Source organism: Fistularia commersonii, chromosome 30 (assembly GCF_037954325.1).
Source record: "Fistularia commersonii isolate RoL2024-O1a breed Wild chromosome 30, RoL_Fcom_v1.0, whole genome shotgun sequence".
In the NCBI taxonomy this organism is placed as follows: Eukaryota; Metazoa; Chordata; class Actinopteri; order Syngnathiformes; family Fistulariidae; genus Fistularia; species Fistularia commersonii.
The window spans coordinates 6,070,476-6,093,035 of NC_141313.1; the positions used below are offsets into that span (position 1 = coordinate 6,070,476).

General features: G+C 40.3%; 2 protein-coding genes across 6 annotated transcripts in view; both read left to right on the forward strand.

The window, feature by feature from the left end:
- The window catches only part of ripor2 (RHO family interacting cell polarization regulator 2), a 64,882-nt gene extending 60,100 nt beyond the window's left edge, over positions 1-4,782 (forward strand). For all 4 annotated transcript variants that reach the window (XM_086177669.1, XM_086177671.1, XM_086177670.1 and 1 more), the window contains 5 exons: positions 349-522; positions 1,441-1,643; positions 1,743-1,826; positions 1,931-2,021; positions 2,352-4,782. In XM_086177669.1, the coding sequence (XP_086033795.1) occupies positions 349-522; positions 1,441-1,643; positions 1,743-1,826; positions 1,931-2,021; positions 2,352-2,452 (653 nt within the window). In that variant the 3' untranslated portion in view covers positions 2,453-4,782. The remainder of the gene's footprint in view (positions 1-348; positions 523-1,440; positions 1,644-1,742; positions 1,827-1,930; positions 2,022-2,351) is intronic.
- A 1,220-nt stretch (positions 4,783-6,002) lies between these two features.
- pip4p2 (phosphatidylinositol-4,5-bisphosphate 4-phosphatase 2) lies at positions 6,003-22,458 on the forward strand. Of its 2 annotated transcripts, XM_086178187.1 has the most exons (8): positions 6,003-6,279; positions 12,392-12,540; positions 13,350-13,456; positions 15,352-15,475; positions 16,446-16,520; positions 17,841-17,893; positions 19,562-19,652; positions 21,013-22,458. In XM_086178187.1, exons 1-8 carry the CDS (start codon positions 6,174-6,176, stop codon positions 21,154-21,156), a joined length of 849 nt encoding a protein of 282 aa, XP_086034313.1. In that variant the 5' UTR covers positions 6,003-6,173; the 3' UTR covers positions 21,157-22,458. The 2 variants fall into 2 exon arrangements, with proteins under 2 accessions (XP_086034313.1, XP_086034312.1); XM_086178186.1 differs by lacking the exon at positions 16,446-16,520 and having other exon boundaries at positions 6,047-6,279; positions 21,013-21,302.
- The last annotated feature ends 102 nt before the right edge of the window (positions 22,459-22,560 follow it).

Below are 22,560 nucleotides of genomic sequence, written 5' to 3' on the forward strand. Positions count from 1 at the left end.
TCTGAGAATTCACAGGCAATGTTATAAACATCATAGTTAATTTCTAACTTATCAATAGGAAACATCTTGCACATCCTGCAAGTGTATAGATATATACAAGCTAATTTTCAAATATTTTCTTTTTTTTTTTTTTTGTTGTTTTTGTTTTTTGTTTTTTTACTTCTTGCCCTCTCATGTACTTTGAAAAAAGTTTTTCCCCATGTATCTGCTTTAATTGACATATCCCAGATCCAACCCAGATATATTCACCGATGATAAATGTCCTTCTTTGAATCCCTTGTTGAAATTTATGGTCCAGTGCATCCAGATAGTGTCACGGTCTACATCTTTACTTGTTCCTCTTTTCAGTGATCGGGTTGGTTGTGGGTGAGATGGTGGACAGAAATGATCTGGCAGCTTTGCACAAATCGCCGGCCTTGGCTCTCTCCCAGGACGTCCTGACCGTTTTCCAGTTCCACAGCTACATCTTACAGCACAAAGTAGATGACATGGAGACACACCTGCTACGCCTGGCCAGAGAGGGTGGGTTTATTCAACAACTCGAGGTGACTGTTGGCCCCCGCAAAACAACAGAGGTCTTCACTGAAATTTTGTATAATTAATTAAATAGCTTGTTAAACGAAAATGCAATATAACGCATGACAGTAGAAGACACAAAGACATACAAGCAATAACAAAGATGAAACACAGATAATGAGCGATGCAGAGGATTATGTGCTTCCTCTCTACTAGAAATGTATGTTGAAAAATGTAGAGACTGTAATTGCATTGTTTTGAAGTGAGGCCATTATAATGAAATGCAGTGATGACAGGGAGTTTACTGTCTATTAACAGGGAGCCCATTTAGCAAGTTTTTAATCTCAGCTTTTGCTAATTCTCAAATGAAAATCTTGTTTAGTGTTCTCTTCCTGCATTTTCACTGCTTTTAAAAAATTATTTATGAAAAAATGACATATATAAATGGATTACAAGCAAACACACTGTCTTCCTAAGTAATAGGATTTGTTTTCAGAATTTTCCCGAATCAGAATGTACAATAAAAGCCTGTAAGATCCTAGCAAGCAGTCAGACTAGCAGTGTAAAAACAGATGAGTCACTGGGCGATACTGAGTGCAGTAGCAGACCTTTGTTTAGAGAGAGGCAAGATGTCGCTCTCTAACAATGTTTGTTGATCTTCCTCAACCGCTCCCCCCCAGCTGCACTATTTAAACTTGTGTCTGGGACACGTGACCTGCAGTGGTGCAGCTGTATTTTGCATTATTTATTGCATTGCGTTTGCAGTGAGATGAGTGATGGTTGCACCACTGCACTGCAGTGTCTTGTCAAAATTTTTTTTTTTTTTTTCAAAGTCATACATCGTAACGTTTTGCCGGAGTCCAGCACTGCACACATTTCCCTCAGGATATGAATGACATTGTCACTGTGTTTGCCTCCACTCAGAGGTGTTTGCAGAGGCCTTGTGCAATGGGGATTATTCTCAGTGTCTCGCCGAGCTGGAGGAGGTTCCTCTTTCGTCACTTTGGCCTAAAACCAGCAGCCTGAGGGCTCTGGCTTCACTGCTTACCGTAGAGGATCCTCAGGTCAACAAGGCAGCCGCCGACTACCTCGCCTCCGCAACTTCACACACACACATAAGGACCCGGGTGAGTGACGGCCAAGAGTGTGTGAATACTGAAGCAATCACAGTTGCATGCTTTTCTTGCTAAGCATTACAATTCTGTGATGAATGTGTGTGTCTGCAGGCGGTGGAGTGTTATACCCAGGCGCTGTCAGAGGCTGGGGTTCAGAGTCAGAGGGCAGCGTGTTCAGCTCTCAGCTGTCTACAGGTCAGTGGCCTCATCAAGCCCTAAAGTTGCCACAGTTGACAGGATTTGGTTTTATTTGCGTCTCATAAAGCTAAAAGTAGCGGATGTTTTCTGTGTGTCTGCAGGCTGTAGAGAGCATCAGAGCAGTGGTAGCGCTTTGTGACTCCGCCGATGAGGAACTACGTCACGTCGCTATAGAAACCTTGCTCACATTTGGTGAATAACTGTTGTCTGTTTTCAAATCTCCTCCTTTATCTTCAATTCACTTTATAATTTATGGATCAAAATTGGGAGTAAAAAAGTTAAAAAATAAGACTAAAATTTATTTGTGTGACCCCTGCCAACTTAGCAAATATCTGGCTATCAGGTTGTATGTGTGTTCATACGATTTCCTTTTATGCGTCTTTGAATGTGATCTCAAGTGTAACTGTTTAGGTCACAGAGCTATTGTGCATATAGATATCAGACGTGACATGCTTTTCATGTTTTGACATAACGTGTGTGTGTGTGTGTGTGTGTGTGTGTGTGTGTGTGTGTGTGTCGCAGGTGAGGAGGGCAGGCTGGCATACGAGCAGCTGGACACAGTGCCAGGAGAAATGATCCGTCTAGGCACACGGCGAGGCAACGCCGTCACTACTGCCTTCTGAGCCGCCGCCGCCACTAAAAGCCACCCTGGATCAGCTTCCCAGCCCGACCACCTCGCCCTACTCTGCAAACCTCACAGGGCTGCTAATCGATCAGTCTATTGATCTGCTTAAGCACAGACCTGAAGGCCGCGACCCGTACACTCCCTCACCACTCTCACCGAAGCTTGCTTTTAAAAGGAACTAACGCATTATCTATGCCCTGGCTTCATACACACACACACATACACACACACACACACACACACGTACAACCTGGCACACACGCATCCACCCACTTCCTCACGCTGCTCTCTGAGCCAGACAGACCCATCATGTCAGGTTTAACTGCTGAGCAGTAAAGTTTGCCTGGTCATGATGTCGCTGTAAGCTGCTCTGAAGACTGTGGAAAATAGAATTTGAGCATCATCACCCTTCACACACTGTCAACAAGTGAAGCACCACTGCATACGTATACACACACACACGCACGTTACTTGTCACTTACTCACTGATCTTGACTGTGACAAAACCAATTGTTTCACTCGACACACTTATTAACTTTGTATAGCCACTGTTTATCACATATTGTTGGTGCGTAGAAAATGTTTGCAGGCCATCTCTGAGAATTTGCACTGTTGGAATGCATGTAAATATGGCCTATTTTGCGCGGCCAGTGTTAAGCTATGTGCTTGTATAAAACTGTATATTTAAGTTCCGCTTTTCTATTACGTTCTTTTTTTTTTTTTTTTTTTCAGGGATTCTTGTATAGTTGAAAGATGTGTTTTGTGGTCTGAGCGACCACTGATAAGTTGAGCACAGGGTCTACAAATAAAAGATAAAGCCCTTGTTTAGCAGTAGTTAGATTTACAGCTCGTGATGAAAAAGAAAGAAGAGGAGCTAAGAAGGCCGATCACAGTGCCCAAGACACACTCACTTAGAAAAGCATTTTCTTCTACTTTAACAAGTGCAATTTTTCTGTAAATACATGACTCGGTGTGTCGTCTTATTCGACCGCCGTGACCATTTGAGCCTTGATGCGGTCGAGCAGGTGGGAATGTCACAAACGCACTCATTGTTTTTTTTCCCACCAGGTACAGACCCGTTGGGGGGGCAATAAATTCAGTTTTAAGATTGCGTGAGACGGCACTTTTCTCAGCGACTGCACCGAGGGAGGATACCTCGGTCAGAGAAGAGGCGCGGCCTCTCTTCTGCCGTATGTGGCATCATAGCCGAATTAAACATGAAGCTTTTGGGGTGAGGAGCTGCACAATGAAGTATTTCTTTTTCACATCTGATCTAATTTGGGAGAATTGACCCAAGTTAATTCCAACTTTTCTCATTGTAACCGTACTACTGAGTCTGGTGCAAGCACATGATGACGAAGCTCACATTTTGTTCACACCTCTTATTTATTATTCACTCCTAGTCATTCTAGTATTCTCCGCAGTTATACTGTAATTGTGCAAATGACCTTGTTATGTAAATGAATTGTATATTTATGTTCTATTTTGCATCAGGTCTAGTATTTGCAATTATGTTTATCATTTGAAAAGGCATCCATGTTATTACCATGCAACTGCTTTCATGCTTAATTTGAATTGGGAGTTTATTTTTAATGAATTATATTAGATGAATTATCATTTGGAGAAGATTAAGGTTTGTTAATAGAGAAATAGTAATATAGATTTAATTTCCCCAAAAGGTCCCAACCAAAAGGGGGCAATATATATTAGAAGTTTTACTTTATTACTCGAGAGACTTACTGTAACCAAAGGAAAAATAATTTTTTAAATTGTCTTTTAAGAAGAGCTCATAGTTCATCAAGGAGAATGTATTTTCAATAAAACCTTTGCATTTTGGCCAGAATACTCACAACTACCTTTGAAAGCACAACTTGAACACATGATAAATCCATAGTATATTAATCGTACTAGATTTGGTTCAAACTTCTCCGTTCGAAAGCCATATGAATTGAAAACAAGTGGTAATATTTTTATGAAATGTATTTTTCTTTTGTATTATAATCTGTAAATGTGTGAAGTTGGTACTAAAAGATTTTTTTTTTCTATTTGCAAAATAGTTACTTTTATTTCTTCCATGATGTGAATCGCAATACAGTATCCAAACCTCTAATTCCGTGTCTGGTATTTGTTTTTGCGTGAGCTACTTTCTACTAAATTGCAGTTGATCAGTGTTATAAGTTCACTTTCTGAAGTTTAATTTCATTCATATCTGTGGTCTACAGCTTCAGTACTTACACTTTTAGTTGTCTACTTCTCTATTGTCGTTAGCGGTATTTCTTCTGTTCATCAAAAGTTGCAATAAAGTTTATTTTGCATACTTAAAATCAAGTGGACTGATGTTTTTTTTTTTTTTTCAAAGCCTTAGATATGTCTTGTTGATTGTAGTCAAACATTAGCTGGGGTTGTTTTTTTAAATTAAAGCAGTACTGATCAACAGCTATATAACAGCACCTCATTATTTAGAACTAGAAAAGTATTTCAAAGGGCTAGATTATGTTTTTAATTTTGTCATTGTCCAAATCATAGTTGTCAATCTTATGTATGTACCTGATAGTAGTGTAATTTCATTCATTTGGTTACTGAAGGTGTGAGGACATAAATCTATCAATGTCCATCAAGGCATTTACAGGCATTCATCAGTATCACATTAACCTGGGAGTATCCAGTTATTGATTACAGGTCAACACTGGACAAATATCGAATCAGCAGATTCGTCAAGGGCCTTGAAGCTTGACTCTACAGAGATTAACAAAGTACTCAGATCCCTTCACTAAAATAAATCTCATAATCAAAATTGCATAATTACAAGTAACACTCGCGATCTAAAAACAAAATTTCAACGCAGGTAAAAACACACATCGTCAGCAATGTAGTAATATGTATTATGTTTCGTGTTTTGTCAGCTCTGCTGCCATCTGTGTATGAGTGTGTGAGCGTGAAACGTGAAACGTGAAACGTGAATGTGATCCAGTATAAAGCGTTTTGGGGTGGCAAGGTGCTAAAAGCACGATACAAGCGGGGACCATTTACCATTTATCCCCATTATGTACTTTATTTGAGCTATTCAGTTTAAAGTTCACAGATTATCTCATCAATTTCCAATCCTTGGGTATGTTGAAAAAGACCTACATATTATTCATGTGAATAATGTGTTTAATCATTTTAAATAGCACATTTTATACAAAGAGCACCCATAAGCACAATGATAATTCAACCAAGAGAGTAAACTATTTCATGTGAAAAAAAAAAAAATCTAGCAGTCAGTGGATCTACTAAATATCTTTGGAATATTTAGGGTCAAGAGGACAACTATTGAAAATATGGGAGGGACTTTTTTAGGCAGCAAAGTAATTATAATTAAAGTAATATTACGAATCCCGTAAATAATTGTAAAATATTACAATAGTAATAAAAAATTAATATTAAACTCCACATAAAATCATGGAGAAATGAAATCACAGGTCATTTCTGTGCTTTTGCTGCTGTCAAGCGGTGACTCGGGGTCGGTGCCTCCGGGTGGGGGTGGAGGAGGGACGGGCTGCGGCGGGAAGCTCCTCCCTCCTCCAGGTCTCCGTCAGCGGCGCTGCTGGACCGGAGCGACTCGGTCACAACAACCAGCCGCTAGCTGCGCCTTCGCGCTGGGTGAGGACTCGGTAGAGCCGGCGAGCCCTCTCCTCTTCCTCATTCCACGCACACGCACACACACGCGTCCCCGCGACATGGCCTCCGACGGCATGGACGAGCGATCCCCGCTGCTGTCGACCCCCAACTCCGAGAATGTGACCCCCACCGCGCCCCCGTACCTGCAGGATTCCAGTCCCAGAGGTAAACACGACGTGTTTAGCGCCTCTCGCCGCCCAGCGAGCCGAGATTTTATTTTGAAAGGGGGGGGGGTTCCAGTTTGTGCGAGTGCGTGAATAAACTGCGTGGATCCAAAGGGAAGGCATCGGCGGCGGATCCGCCGAAAGCTGTGTGGTGGTGGGGGGGGAGAGAGGAAGGTGGAGCCTCCGCTGTGAGAACTGGAGCAGTGGGTTAGAGAAGGGGCCTACAATAACAGCTTCCCCTGCCCCGCTGCAGAAACGCTTACATCACGATCCGTCCGAGTGGGTGGGTGGGTGGGAGATGGATTCCACATTTAAGGGTCTTTCCCTTGAAATGAATACATAAAACCCCCGAATGATCACTGGTGCTGCTGCGTGGATCCAGCGTGGGATCCAGACATCCGGGTCGTCTTTGGCGGACGACTCACTGCAGATGCGGGCAAGCTGTCAAGCCTTTTGTCCCACAGCTGCAAATCAGTGAAATGTTAAATCTCATTAAATCGTGGCGTGATTTGAACGCCTGTGGATGAAAGTGCGTGTTTTTTTTTCCATGAAAAACCTGTCAGCTAAAAACAGGGCCCGCAAGGTTCTGAACTGTTGTTTGGAAAAGATGCAGGTCCTCGGTCTGACAGTTGGCAGGGTCAGGTGAATGGGAGAGGCCTGCAGGAAGGCCCAGGGAAAAATGTAGCCCATAAATCTTGCAGTTGCTCAGCCAGGATTGCATCTGCCTTCGATAGCAACCAGATTCAAACTCCATCTTGATCACTTATGTTTCTTTATCTTATTTCTATATTTGCCCCTATTTGCTCCGGGGTTTACTGAGTCCCAGAAATCTCGACAGCGCCACATGCCACATGTTTATTGTCTCTTTCTTGTCCAGTAAAATCATGAATTGCATAAAAAAATATTTATGTATATTTTTAGCCTCAGCTAGTTTTCCCCTTCTTCCATTAAGGGCTCCGGCCAGCATTTCTTGGCTTCTTTACAACTCCGTTTGTCCTGCAGAACATGAATGGATGCATTGACCCTGTTAATACCCCTCCGGAAAGTCTTTTGGAAAAAAAAAGCTAATAAGGAGCAAATTCATGTGGAAATTTGAGATATTTGTTGCTCTGCTGAACTCTAATCTTTTCAAAAATTCCCATAGGATTAATAGTATAGCCTTCAACTCTCCACTGTAATGATCCATGCACAGTTTACCTATCAGCACAGGTGATATGATGATAAAGGGCTTAAAACCTGGTTTGATAAGATCAAGCTGGTTTTTGCTCCATCAGGAGACCCTGTGTTAAATTTCAATGTAGATTAAGTTTTTGGGATGTTGGAAAGTGCAATGACCTTGAGTGTTACTAAAGGGTCAGACAGTGTTTGAATGACGGAGAGGGTCATTCTCAAAGACATTATTATAGATGGATAGCAGTTATTCAGGTTATATAAAATGGGTTTTTTATATTACTGAACAGTGGTTGTAATATGTCTCAAGGGAAAAGTTTGTGTCCCCCCAAAATGAAAATGTACTTATTTCTAAGAAAAGGTCATGTGACATGTTACAGTTCACAAAACCATCCCAGTGTTATTCTGGAATACAGCTCTGCATCTCCCTTTCATTGGACCGACGCAAACAATGACCATCCATTTCAAACCAAATAAAATGAAAGAAAAAAGGAATGGAAAAAAAACATGAAATGTCTCTGTACTGCACTTCATAATGGCATAATCCAATTCCCAAAGCTCAGATGTGTGTGGTTGACTTAAAATGACATCAATCACAGAGTGGTTTTGGACCTACCCCAACCACATCCAGTCTAGATGTGGTGCTACAATGGATGTTTCTCTGCTGTATTGCCAACATTAAGATTCGGCCTCCAATCCAAACATTGTCCAGTCTGCTTAAAATACAAAGCAGAGATGGTGATTTTAAAGAAGCTAACAATCAGACGCCACAATATTGCAGGTGAATCAGAAAAAATCAATCAGTCGCCAGCAAGTTCAGCATGTCAACAAACCAAGCTGATCTCTCAAGTTTTGTGATCACTGGATTCCGCCGCCCTCAGTGGCCAAATGTTGCATTAACACCAAGACAAGCAGGCATTTTATGTTTGTTTTATCCACTTTAGCAGTGATATAACGTTTCACAAGTTCACCTCAGTTGTTCGGGAGGAGGCAGCAAAACCATTTCTATGTAAAGCCCCTGCAACATTTTTGTTCAGCAAAAGACAGATTTTTCTTGGAATGAGGATGAACAGATAATGGGTGAAATTTCATTTTATGGTGAATTATAATTTTAAACGTTACAAGATCCTGAAGCAGGGGAAATCACATAGAGATAGATGAGTGCTTTATTTTCCCTCTTCCTTCACTCCAGAAGTAATTCCAATTCAATGCGACATGTTTGACCAAATAAACTTTCTTTTCGGTGGACGTGTTCCTAATCAGTTAGCCACATCTATAACCCAGAAGCGCAGCAGTCCATCCCCTTTATAAAACCACTGAATGGCGGAAGGAGTGTTGTGGTCGTAGCGCAGCGCCTTCTCGTCTTACCTTCCTCTCTTAGGGGCAGTGAAAGCTTATAGTTGCCATATTCAGTTTCAGTCACACATTAGCGTACAGGGTTGGATAGTACGAGACAGAGGCAGGAAGAAACAGGCCTGGTGGCCGATGGTCCTTTTTCACTTGTGATTAAACATGATGTTTAATATGAAGGTCCCACTGTTTTGATCAACGGAGGATGGCTTATTTGGGGTATCCTGTCTTTGGCGAGCACCGGTTGCGTGCTTAGCACAAGCAAGTTTGCCCAAATGTTGGCGGGAGTCCCCTCCCTGCAGCGGTAAACAGCTGAGTCTCTGATCCTCATCCTGTTGACCATTAGCACATTCTGAGTGAGGCAGGTTGCCTGGCTTGAAAAAGTCCCGTTGCACCTCCTACAGGTGTTCTATTTGTCTTCTGAAAGGGGCCCGTTGGTAGTGGCAGAAGACAGGCATGTTTTGGGCAATTGAGTTAAAACACTAAGATTATAAGACAGAAAAAGGAGAAAGTGGGCCTTTTTTTTATCTATTTGTTTTTGATATGTAGTCAAGTTAACTTTCTGATACCCTCAATTTATACATAAGCGCACAAACAATCTTATGCAGGCCAAAGGATTTTTTTATGATAGAACATTTTAGTGAATTTTAAGACAAAGATATATGTGCCATGATAATATAATTTAACTGGACACAATTCAGCAGCCTGTTGTTGTTTTTCTATATATTATTATGCTATAATTTTACAGTCCACTAAAGAAGAATACTTCCCTGCCCTTCTGTTCCTTTGAACACATAACTTCCATTGATTTCAATGTTTTTGACAAACTGTGATTAAATGAACTAAAGCTAGAACGAACAATTGGCATAAATACGTTAAATTACCTCAAACTTTCAACATTTATGGCAGCGATGCATTATTGCAGCAGCGCTATTAATTCAGAGTTACCCAATATAGTAATCAGAGACTGAGAGAAAAATGTAATGTATAACGAATACTTTTGTTTTTCCGCAGGTCCAATTTGCATACAATAGACGAATAAAGTCTTAACCTGAAGTCTTGCTCTATGTTATTTTCACACTGTGGTGTTGATTAATTCTCAAAAATTCTCTGTCCACTTTAAATAACCTTACATAAACTTTACTTTGACAAAACAGACATTTTATTGAAAACTGAGAAACAGAACTGCACTGACAATCTTGTTTTTTTTGTCATTGCGCCATTTAATGATGACATATTATAGCAGACATGACATGATGTTTGGTACTATTGACTCATAGTTGCATCCTCTTCAGTTTGTTATAGATAATTTTATAGTGGTTAGTAGTAAACTGAATGGACAGGATTTTTTTATAACCTATGTTTCATTCATTAAAAGCCGGAGTTCAGCTGAAATGGCAGCGGATGAAAGTTGCATGTATCCCTTGAGCTTTTCCCCCAGATCACGGTGCGTAAAATACTACAGTAACGGTAAACTGGTCCTACTCTGTGTCCTGAATGTAGTAAACCCCTTAAAAACGTGGAATGTAGACTTATATGAGAAGGTTAATGTGGGATTAAACAGTTCACCTGAGGAGCTGCTGAAGTTGAGACATACAGAGGAAAAATCTCTCAGTCTGTGATGCCTGAACAGTTGAGCACATTGGAACACGCTGGAACTCCAACCATAAATTAGCTGCCCGGTTATTCTTAGTTTCACAACCTCAATTGGCCAAAATGTTTTGATCTGGATTAGTGGCAGACGTTTAATCTACTCACTTGGCTGTGGCAATAACTCAGCCAATGAAAACTTCTCTATGTCAAAGGATTTAAACAAACAATGTTATTTTGGTACTTGTGGTAACAAAAGCCTTATGGTTCTTTTAAGAAACATTGTTTAAAAGTGGATATCTCTGATTGTGTAAATGAGAACACCTCAAATAACTTTTTTTTTTTTCACACAGCTGATCGAGGCTGAAGGCCAGCCACAATGAGCTCAGATTTGTCCTCAGTGTCTTAAGTTTTCCTTGCTGCCGTTGCCAAAAGCTCACTCTTGGGGAAACGTTTCTGTTAATGATTTTAAAGAGTGTGTTCCAGCCACATGTAAAGTTGTTTAAAGTCGTTTTTGTGGTTTGGTGCCATATTAGTAAAAAATGACTTGACAATTCCAGGCTGATATCTAGAATGAAACGGCCAGCGTTTACATGCTCTGGTGTGTTATCTTTTTTTCTGCAGCTTGGCAGGAAGTGTAATTTTCACTTTGTGACTAAAAGGACTCATTGTTTCTCTGCTAAACTCACCAAGTGGCGCTCGGCCCGGGACGACGAGAGAGGTCACATGGTAGGCGAGCTTTTCTGTGCGCTCACTGTCATGGGTTTGCGTAAGTGAAACGAGCAACTTGACAGTGTCGTGGATGGTTTTACCTGAAGTCATATCTCCATGACGACAGATCCATGCAGGTAGTCAACAAGGATGCCATGTTTATCCTTACTGTTGGGAAATAATAGCCACCAGCTTCATTGTAGAACTTCCAGATGTGTCGAGATGTATCACATTCATTACCTGTCCTTTGTATACAAATCGAGTATTTTTACGTTGTGCTGAAGTAACTCCGTGTGAGTCTTGGAAATCCTCGATGTTTGAAAGGTCAAAGTATTCCTGTCACAGAAAATATAGAAATCAACAGTCTGGTTACCGGGTTGGTCAGTTCCAGGACGTAGTGGGCAGGAAAACAAGAAATATTTCAGATACCATCATTTGTTGTACTGTGCAGATACATGTAGGAGGTCAATTGGAGACCCTAAATCACCCAGACGCGTGAATGGTTTTATGTTTATATATAATGCATATGTGAGACAGTGAATGGTTGCATGTCTATAAGTGGCCCTGTGATCGACTGGTCCTGGGTGATCCCCCCCTTTTGCCAAATAACAGCTGCTATTAGCTCCGCTCCAACCACAACCCTGACTGCAGGATAATCTGTATAGATAATTAATGAATATTCGCTCATTCGATAAACTGCGTACAAGTCAGAGGAAACAGCATAAGTAAACATCAATTATAGTGATTAAAAATTAACATATCTGCTGAAGATAATCTGTAAAAACAGCAAGAAAATCAGCGTGATGTGACTCCCTAACAGCATGAAATAATGTAAAGATAAGCATGAAATTACATTTTAAAAAGGCGAGAAGATGAATGGAAGTTACTTGAGAAAATGGTGGAAATTTTTAACTAACTTTTGATACTGTATTTAAACGATTCAATCACCAGCCCTACACTCTTTGCATTTCAATGCCTTGTAACAGAAGGTCAATTAAACTAGTCATTACACTATCATTAGGCTATCAGATGTGGATGAAAAGATGACTTGAGTGACATTTTTGCTACTATTTAAATTGAATTTTAAAAATATATATATAGTCTATCTCTCGTTGCAGTCAGAAGTTCAGGGCTCAGATGTACACAGTTCTCCCTGCACAGATTCCCCTCATAATTGTCTTCATAACTTGCCTTTTCTTGCATTTGTGTTCATGGATGTGTTCAGGTGATGCAGTGGCACTAGATTAACTAGCATCTGTGCGTTGTTTTGTTTTGCCCTCCTCTCCACAAAGCCGAACTACCTCCTCCTTACACAGCCATTGCCAACCCCGATGCCGGCCACGTGCCCGTCATCAACTGCCGCGTCTGCAACTTGCTCATCAACCTGGATGGAAAGACACATCAGCATGTGGTGAAGTGTCACGTCTGCAATGAAGCCACTGTAAGTGCAGCGTTGAGGATGGATGAACCTGTGGGGTGGACAAAATATTAGCAGCCAGTATGTCCTTATCATGGTTTTGTTTCCTAATCCTGTTTATTAAGAGAAGATTGCTTGACAATTTCCAGGAGCCATTTCTAAAGTTTGGATTCATCACTGGCTTTCACATTCATCAAGTGTCAAAATACAAAAACAAACAGGGGTAGATGGATTTAATTCCACTGTTATCACTATAATTGAAATTCACCTGTTATAAGAAGTCTTTCAAATGCGTCTTAGAAACACATCAGTGCACAAACAAGATTTAAACTTTTATTTTATAGTTTCTTCAATTACTTCATGTAATTTCCTGTTGACTTTTAGTCTATATTGCGTTCTGTGGTACTTTCTCAATGGGTTTTAGAGGTTACGTATACATTGCATAACGTGTGTAAAAAAAAATCTAAAACCTGTTAAATATTGTAAATGTTGTTCGATGTATAAAGTCAACTTAAACAATTTTTATATAATTTGTCAACACAGCCAGTTGATATCTTTAAAAACAAAATGATCAATGGAGTAGTCACATGAATTATTAATGAAATAAAAGTAAAAAACAAAAAAATATAAAAATTGGAAATTGAAAAGTGATGTTTTCATTATCAAAAACATAACATCACGTTCTTTCTTGTGTGGATTTACATTCAAAACATATACAATCGATATAAAATGATTATATATCACATTAGCCACGCCGCAAACTTCAGGGTTTTGCATCACCACTAGAATAAAGTTGTCGTCCTCACAGACATGACTATTCATTTATCTTCCAGCCCATCAAGAACCCCCCGCTGGGGAAGAAGTATGTGAGGTGTCCCTGTAACTGCCTGCTCATCTGCAAAGACACATCCAGGAGGATAGGATGCCCTCGGCCAAACTGGTAGGCGATAGACGAGCAGCAGTCGCTCACCAGCAAAGTATTGAACTTCAAAGTTACAACATATTCCTGTTTAATTACAACATTTATAAAAATCAATTTGTGGCCGGTGGCTCAGGCTGATAGGTGTGTGTGTGATGTGTAATTAATATCAATCGTGCATAAATCGGAAATTCATCGTCAATGTTCCGCTGGTCAGTGCCCACTATTTAGTTTTTTCTTTCCATTTTATAATTTAGTCAGAGCCATAGTTTGGGAAGAACCAAAACTTCCTGCATTCTACTGGTTATCAAGGTAACCAATCCAGACCCATTTCAAGGAAGTCGAGTGTGATCAGAGATTACGATGTGACAATGTGTTAAAAATAAAAATAAATATGGTGTGGGAAAAGATGCTGAATGTTTTTTAGAAAGTTCCAACTTTTATATTTGTAGGAGCATAGCTGAGGGTAGATTTGACACAAAGAAGGCTCTCAATAGGAGAAACATCATAATTTCAGGCCATGACAAAGTCAGTGTCAGACAAGACGTGTATTCGGTGTCAGCAGGCAGCGAAGAGAACCTATGATCCACTGAAGCATCTGTTTTTCTCTTAGTCCCTTAAGTCCAAAGATTTTCTTGAAACAGCTGCATCTTTAGACTGCGGTTGAATATTGAAAAGGCGTCAACAGATTGAGTTGAGTTCGGAATCCCTTTTCACCTCGTGGGAATTATTGATTCTTAGACCAGTAGAGGAGGAAGAGACTGATGACTTTCATCTGCATTGAGTGGGAGGAAATGTCCACTTAATGAATGTGCGTGTTGGGGTAAGGGATGTTCAGGTAGACAGAAGCTGCTATATTTACCCCTTTTGAAACAGATGCAGAAAGAACTCGGTAGTGAGAAGTGGGGTGATGTGGTGTTTAGGCTTGTTGAAGACTAGACATGGCTGCTGATAGCAAGATCACCTGCAAAGCAGGGTTGCGCCATTAAAGAAAACAATTAAAATAGTGTTTGCTGTTCATTCCCCTATTTATTTCTGTTAAAATAGGCATTTAAATCCAATACTGTCACATTTTACAGATTTGAGATGACGAAGTTAGGACAGATCACCCCAATCTAGAGCTCTGATGTAAAATGGGATCTGCCCCAAATATTTTGAGTTCTACTGCAGTTCTGATATCAGTCAAAATCATCAGAGTTCTATTGTTTTTTTCGTTTTTGTTTTTTTAAATGCAGCCCCAATGCAGAGGTTTGAATGTTCTGCAGGCAGACCTGTCAGTTTGGATTTTCAGTAGTCTGTGTGTGATGTTAGCGAAGCCTGCGCCAGGCGTTACTCTGCCGCTCGGATAGCCAGAGTTTAATCCGAGGTTTTATAGGACAGAGTGACAAAATCGGGAGAATGAGGGCGTGTGAACCTCAGAAGTTATCAGGTCATCAATAATGACATCCCAGTACAGGAAGTTTTACCTTCTCACCGGTGTCTCCTTGGAAACAACTGAATAAGAAAAATGCTCAGTGAGTATTTCAGCTCTTTACTAATATTGTGATTATTTCATATTCTCACTCTCATTATTTATTCATTTTATACATTAAATGATTTTGCAGCAGGCTTACATTTCCCTCTTGTTGTTGACAAGTTCATCCAAATGATGCTTTGCCGGCTCAGTGTTTGCGTTTGTGTCATCTACAGCATCAGACTGGCTCTGTGTGCAGACTCAACCTGACGTGGTCATTTTTTGGGGCGGGGGGAGTTCACGAGCACCTTCATCCGGAACAAATAAACCCACGTGGGCAGGATTAAGTTAATGAGAAGCCCTGAATACCCCCATACCAGCGGTTGTCCTTTCATTTTAACAGCAGCAGGTCATCAGAAATACTTCCAAACCTTGTTTGACATCCCATTTGCTCCGCCCACAGCAGACGCATAATCAGCCTGAATCCAGTGATGGTCATCCCAGAGGAGCAGCCGGCCCAACCGGCTCTGCCCATCCAGCCAGAGGGTATGCGGGTGGTCTGCGGTCACTGCGGCAACACCTTCCTAGTACGTTATCCCACCAACACAAGCCAGTTTACAGTTTACAACCCTAAACCCGCTCTGCCCCCGTTGATGTCTTTGTGTATATTTGTTGTACATATGACATTCGGACGTGATAAATTAATAGATTTAACATGTACAAGGATCACTTCACTTTATACCCATCGTTTAAACAACAGGATCAGCTTGCAAAGGTTCAGGGGCCTCATCTGCATACTTTCAGAGCAAATAATCCAAATAAAAACCTTAAAAATGCTGACCAACAGGGAAAAAACACTTTTTTACCAGACTAGTGTTAAAGTGGTAAATGAGCAATGAAATATCTATAAGTCCCTCAGCTTGTAGTTCCTTGTAAGCCATACTTTCTATTTCTTTCTTTGAGATATAAGATTATGTAAATAATGTTCACACATCCACAAACGTGTAAAAGTAATTGATTTGTTGAAACTGTTCTGTCATTTTTCCACATTTGTGTCAATATTCTAAGACTGCCGAAAAAACTCCTTTGCCCTCATTGAAAATTCCACATTGTATGACAATTAATATAAGCAACATACCCTGTTTTTTTTTTTTCTTCACCATCCAACACAAGCTGTAACTTGAGAAAGGTTTCGGACAGGAGGGAGATTTTCAGCACGCAAAGTCTGTCGCCTGCCGAACTATCTTTTATCTACAATCTGGCAGTAGATTCAGAAGAAAATTAACTTTACCAGTGGCTGTCATGCATTTACTTCACACTAACCTTCTTTGCTGCATTGATCTGAAAACCCTCTTCATCATGACATGGCGGTGTTTACCCTGCAGCTACTTCTGCTTGTTGCAGATCAGTCCCTTGATACCCGTGTTCATAACTCTGGTTCACCTCTCCGTCTTCTTACAGTATTAATGAACAGAACTGTCAGGTGTCTGTATCACGTAGACGTTCATGTCAGAGCCATCAATGCCATCTTATTGTTGTTGCTTGCGGCACCTGTAGGGCAGCGAGGACGCCGGGTCATCGCAGCCAATGACCGGCCTCTCGAGCGATGGCTCTCCCCCAGCACAAGTACAGGTTGAGGAAGCTGGTCATTCTGCCGGATCATATTAACAACAGCCTAACAGCACTGAACTCGTGGCCATATTTACACCTGTAGTAGGGCTGGGCGATACGGGCATATCAGAATATTGCCATTTTAGAAAGACGTTTTCACAATGAAAACACGCATCATATCGTTGTACGATGTATTGTATGTAATGTACTTATATATTTTATAATGCATCGCAGATGTTGCAACTGAATTATTGTTTCGATGTTCCCAGCAGGATGGAGGATTTTTTTTAACACACATTTCATTATTTATTTTTATCCATTTATTTAGATATTTGATCATTTGGGCAGAATTTCTTGTTTATTTTGTGATAATTTCTTGTTTATTTTCACGTCTTTTGGGATGATTTATTGGCAATTTCTCTGTATTTTTGGTTGCCATGTATTTGGAATCTATCGCATAATTAGGTTATGTTGATAAAATATTGATCAACAAGGAGATGCATAAAAATGACTATGGTCTTGGACATTGACAGTCAATTCATGTATCAATCAATGTATAAAATCAACACACCCCCGGAGGGTTGACGATATTCTGGATGCATAAAGAAATTGCCCAGCCCTAACTAGTAGTAACAAGACTCCACACACGCATGTGTCAGCAGGCTGACACTGTGCAAGAAGCTGGCTGAAATCAAAAGCTTCTTAACCAAAATTTGATTTGCATTTGTAGCTATCATTGAAGAGCAGTTCACATTAGTGTTTTTTTCCCGCACCGAGGCCTTATGTCAGAAAAAGTCACATATTTCACTGTTTTCTAGTCTGCGATGATTTTGGCTATTCCCAAAAATTTGCCTTTTTAACATTGCGGCACTGATTGACCAGTTGGTCTGGACTAACATGTAGAGAGTTTTTCAGACGCTTTTACTTTCTATCAAGCAAAAACAAGTAGGTTCACTCGTTTTACACTTTTGTCTGATTCTGTTAGATCAAACCCACTTAGTCCTCTTGTCTTGATTGACCGTCTGTGTGTGTGTGTGTGTGTGTGTGTGTGTGTGTGTGCGCGCGCGCCTGTTAGGGCCTTTGCAGATGCAAAATGTATTCGCTTGAGAAATCTTTGTTTCTTTTTCTCAAAATAGGAGATAATTATCTCAAAGTTATGGAAAACAATTCTCCAAAACTTTACTATAATACCAGTAACTCAGACGGTAATCATATTGATTCATGAAAACAAAAATAGATGTTTTGTTTTTTCTACAGGATCACTTTTTTCATATTAACACATTCAAATCCTGTTCAGTGCTGTGATTTTAAGAGGCTGGTTTTTCTCTTTCTCCCTCACAGTGGATGGAGCTTCGCTTTAACACTCTGGCCAAGTGTCCCCACTGCAAGAAAATGTGAGTCCAGCCCACCAACCTTCAGCACACACTGCGGCCGCGGTTCACGTTTGACATGAGGGATTAGAAACATGTGCTTGACATTCATTGCAAACAGGGAGCAGTCAGGTGCTACTCTCATTGCAATGGCTGGGAAACCAGCATCAGCTGAATAAATTATCATTTTTTAGGTCCTAAAACTTGAATCAACAATGCTTTTAACCTTCTGAAACCAGAAACCCAACATACATATAATCCTTTTTTTTTTTTACTCATCGCCCTCTTATAGACATTTATATTGTTCCATCTTGTCTCAGCAAATCTGCACATGTGGGCTGAAGCGTTCACCATCAAAACATTAAAAACGAAGATTTTCCATTTCTCGCCACGGCCTTTAAAAGTTGAAAAATGGTGACAATTGCTAACACTGAGAATGATCGGACAAACTAAATTCCCGGTTTGATCAGATATTTCTGTTGGATCTCTCTATGGATAAATTGAGCCGTGCGTGTGTCTGGATGTTTTGTTCTCGTAAAGGGAGGCTAATCTAGACGTGTGACAGGAATTATAGCCTGGCCTCAATACGTGACGTGAGGGTGGAGCAGAAGGTCTGCCAGGGGAGAAGGTGGGGAGGGGGGGTCAAGAAAGCTGGGTGTCTGACAGTGAGGATGGGGATTTTGTGCCCTGTGTCCTTATTGTCACTATAGAATTCAACCTCTGCTGGTGTTTTCCCAACTCTGTTCCTCCTTTTTGCTCCATCTTTATGGATACGGTGTTATTCTCTGACTGTATCAACATCTTCCATCTCTTCCCATGTCTCCCCCTCTACATTTCATCATTACATGTTTGTATTCCGTTTTTTTTGTTCATTTTTAGCATCACATTGGAAAATGTGATAACACTCAACTTCAGCAGATTGTAGTTGTGTCCCAAAATGAGAAAGGATGAGAGAATTTCACTTTATTAGTATCTTATAAATTAGTAAGCAGTCAAAGAGCAGAATTGTTTTTGCGATTTCTAACATGATGTAATTTTCGCCTTGAATTTCACCTAACGGATGAGTAAATGTATTATTGCGTCTGTTTTTCTCTTTCTACTTCTGTATTTTTCTTTCAGCATGCTGTCAACTACGTGATGTTTTCTCTAACTTTTGTTTACCGTTAGTTTAATGAACACATTTCTCTGTCACACTGACATTTTGCCCTCCAGTGTTTTTTTTTGCTCCAAACGTTTCCACAAATCAAATGCACAGAGATACTAGTTCTGGTCCATATATGGTCACTGGTCAGTAAGAGTGGGTCAGGTGGGCGATGTGTAAACACCAAGTTCAAGACAGGAAATGTAAAGGAGGAAAGTATGAAATCTGGTGATCGGACCCCCCTAAGCCATCTGAATGCCGGGGATTCCTGAAGGGTGCCTGAGTCCTGTCACATGAGAGGCATGTGAGAGCCGGAGGGGGGGATTAAGAAATAGAGAGGCAAAAAGGATATATTACAGTCTGGCGTAATGCAAGGGAGTCTGGAAGAACTGCCTGAAAGGTACACATGTGACCAGTGTTGGGCACTTTGATGTGTAGCCATGATGTTGGGATGCCACATTATCAGTTATGTTGAAAATGAAAGGTATTGACGACCGATATGTTCAAACCCTTTTCTTTTGTTTTTTTTTTCTTTTGCTCCTTTTGTTCAGATCCTCTGTGGGCAGTGCACTTCCTAGGAGGCGCTGCTGTGCTTACATCACCATAGGAATGATCTGCATTTTCATCGGCGTGGGTTTAACAGTAAGAATGGCCTTTTGTTTTTGCTGGTCAGAATATACACGTTCCATTGCTCTGAATGATCTGACACACTTTTAATTATGCATTTTGAGCAATTTCATAAAATTATGTCATTTTAGAATAAGTTTTGGATGATATGTTGTTTTTTTCTTGTCTGTACATAGTAATTATCTTTTTATGGAGTCAGTTAAATTACAGTGCATCTGTAACCACCTGCAATATCTTCTGAGGCCACAAGGGGGTGGAATGAGTTCATATCAATATGTCTGTGGAGGTTCCCAGTCATCCAGGTCATGGTGAATTCTTGTCGAAATCTTCTTTTCTTGGCAGGTGGACTTGAATTTCTTCACTTGAAGACGTTTCACCCCTCAGCTGAGAGACTTCTGCAATTCTAATGAACTACGGCGAGTGGAAGTGTTGATCTGCAGAAGCCGATGCTGTTTCTGCAGATCAACTCTTCCACTTATACAAGCCCCCATAATTAACACTCGCCCAAAAACCTGACAGTTATATTGGGAAACTCCCCGTAGGTCATTAGAACTGAACAGGCCTCTGGGATGAGGGGTCAAAGGTCTTCAAGTGAAGGAATTCAAGTTGCCAAGGCAAGAAGATTTTGACAAGTTCATATCAGTAGTTACATTTTCCCTTCATTTTCTGTCCAAAAACAAACAGAAGTTAACAATTCATTATTTTAATAATTGGGACAGAAGCATAAAGATTTAAATGTATTAATATTCACACAGTTCACAAGTAATCTCCTATTTTGATTTGCACTTACTAGAATTTGTTTTATCATATTTTGAACATGAAATGAATATTCAAAATATTAAATTTTAGCTTAATCTTACGTCTCTGTAGTTACGTTATGATGTCCATTTTCTAGAAATGTATTTATTCAACCCCTTAATTAGCTATTTTAACAGGCAATATTTTTTTGAATGTACTTATATGATGATGTGTGCAATAAACAAATTTTTATTCAAATATGTTAATTTAAATACAATATGATCAAATGAAGTGCCAGCGCCCAATGGCATGATAATTTTTTTCCTATTAATAACAGTCGGGAGACTATTTTTATTCATCTCTGTTACAAGATGAGGTCAACATGAAGATCAACTGGGATATTTAATGTACTGTGTAATTATACTTTTGCGCTGGTTGCATTTCATGACCTATCAGCAGATTTATTTTTATTTAAAATGTTTCTCCCACAAAAAATCAGTAGAAGACTCTTTTACTGAAATCTGGCCTTGGCCAGGATATAACACCAGTTGATAACAGATTACTTCTGACAGATATCTGTCGGGCTTCTTACATCTTTCACCCTCAGTGTGTCTGCTCTCTGTCTCCGTATCTAAAGGTTGGTACTCGGGACTTTGCCAGTCGTTACAACGCCACCTACGTGTCCTGGGCGTTCGCCTACCTGCTCGGCCTCATCTGTCTGATACGAGCCTGTTACTGGGGAGCCATCAAAGTTAGCTACCCAGAAAACAGCTTCGCCTAGGAAGATCTCGGTTTGGCATGGTTCCCGCACTGCCGGCAGAACAAAACCCTACATTTAGTTAAATTTTTACTTTTTATTTTATCTCCATTCTTGATGGCCCTTCTTAAGTCCAGTCACATTCAGCGTGAGACGAAAACTGTGGTGTGTCAGAGAGATTTAACTTGGATGTGCGTCTTGCTGAGTTTGTGATTTGCTGAGAGACTGCGATGTATGTCGATCATCCTTTTACTCGTTCAGAAGGACCTAAATCCTCCACAGCTTTTGCCGAAATCCAGGAAATCCAATGCATGGGTTTGAAAAATTCCATATCTATTTTATTTTTTTAAATCATCGATTTGAAATCAGATCAGCCTTCACTGATTCTTAGATAAGGGTTTTGCAAACTGGTTGGATTTGTCTTTCTGGTACCTTTGTTTTTAACTTCTGGAGAACGTGTTTACTTTGTTTGATCAGACCAAAATGAAAATATAAGGTACAGTTTGCTCATTGCACTACAGTTATATGCAATTCTACATGTTGTTTTGCTGCTAGTTTAAAATGTAGTCACAGGAAGCTGCATATCCATTCTGTGTTGTGAGCAGTCTCCCTGCCCTGGTACACTGACAAAGTATTGCGATGATTTATCTCTGAAATGATCATTTCAAAGAAATTGTTCTTAACTAACCATGTGTGCCAACCTAGGTTCTCAGTGTTAGCGCTTCTTATAAACAGGAGCCTGTCTCTCTTTTTATTCATTTTTCTCATTAGGAGCAATAATGTTCTTTTTTTTTTTTTAAATTTGTGTTTGATTGGAGCTTAGCTGCCCCCTCCCTCCCTGTGTCCTGTTTTGTTTTTGTTTTTGTCTTTTTCTCTGTTGCCTTCTCGCTGTTGGGGAAAAAAAAAATCCAGATATAATGGCGGCCTACATGTGCATGTCAACTGGTTTCCGTTCTGTAACTGAGGTGATGTGTTTCCTGTGTCAGAGAGGAAGCTTAGAGCCTCCCCCTGCACCCCGAGCTCAGAATGTAATTCCCCCCCCTGCTTCGCTTGTGTCGCTGCTCTCTGACCTCCAGTGAACTCTGTGCTGGCTAGCATCGCTGTACGCTAAAAACAGCCATCCCTCAACCCCGACTGGTGGGCACAGTTCAACTACTAACATCGTTCTGAATGTGATGATGATGATCATGATGATGACGTTAAAGTGAAGAAAAGAAACACTTTGTAAATAGTTTAAAATCAATACTTGGAGAAAATGAAGTATGACGTGGAAGGAAAAGGTTGTCTTTTTAAAATGATAATTTATCAATAAAATGCCAAAACTTCCCCGATCATCTTTTTTGAGGGGAAGATAAATCATATTTAAAAAACGAGGGGTGTGAATGGTTCTCAGTTCTCAGCAGAACTTGGTGGTGTGGAATCTTTATG

Bases quoted from the DNA above. Each gene is read 5' to 3' on its own strand.
- pip4p2 (XM_086178187.1), top strand. From the start codon at position 6,174: ATGGCCTCCGACGGCATGGACGAGCGATCCCCGCTGCTGTCGACCCCC. The intron at 12,541-13,349 runs GTAAGTGCAGCG...TTTATCTTCCAG, and splicing joins ACGTCTGCAATGAAGCCACT to CCCATCAAGAACCCCCCGCT. The intron at 19,653-21,012 runs GTAAGAATGGCC...CCGTATCTAAAG, and splicing joins TCATCGGCGTGGGTTTAACA to GTTGGTACTCGGGACTTTGC.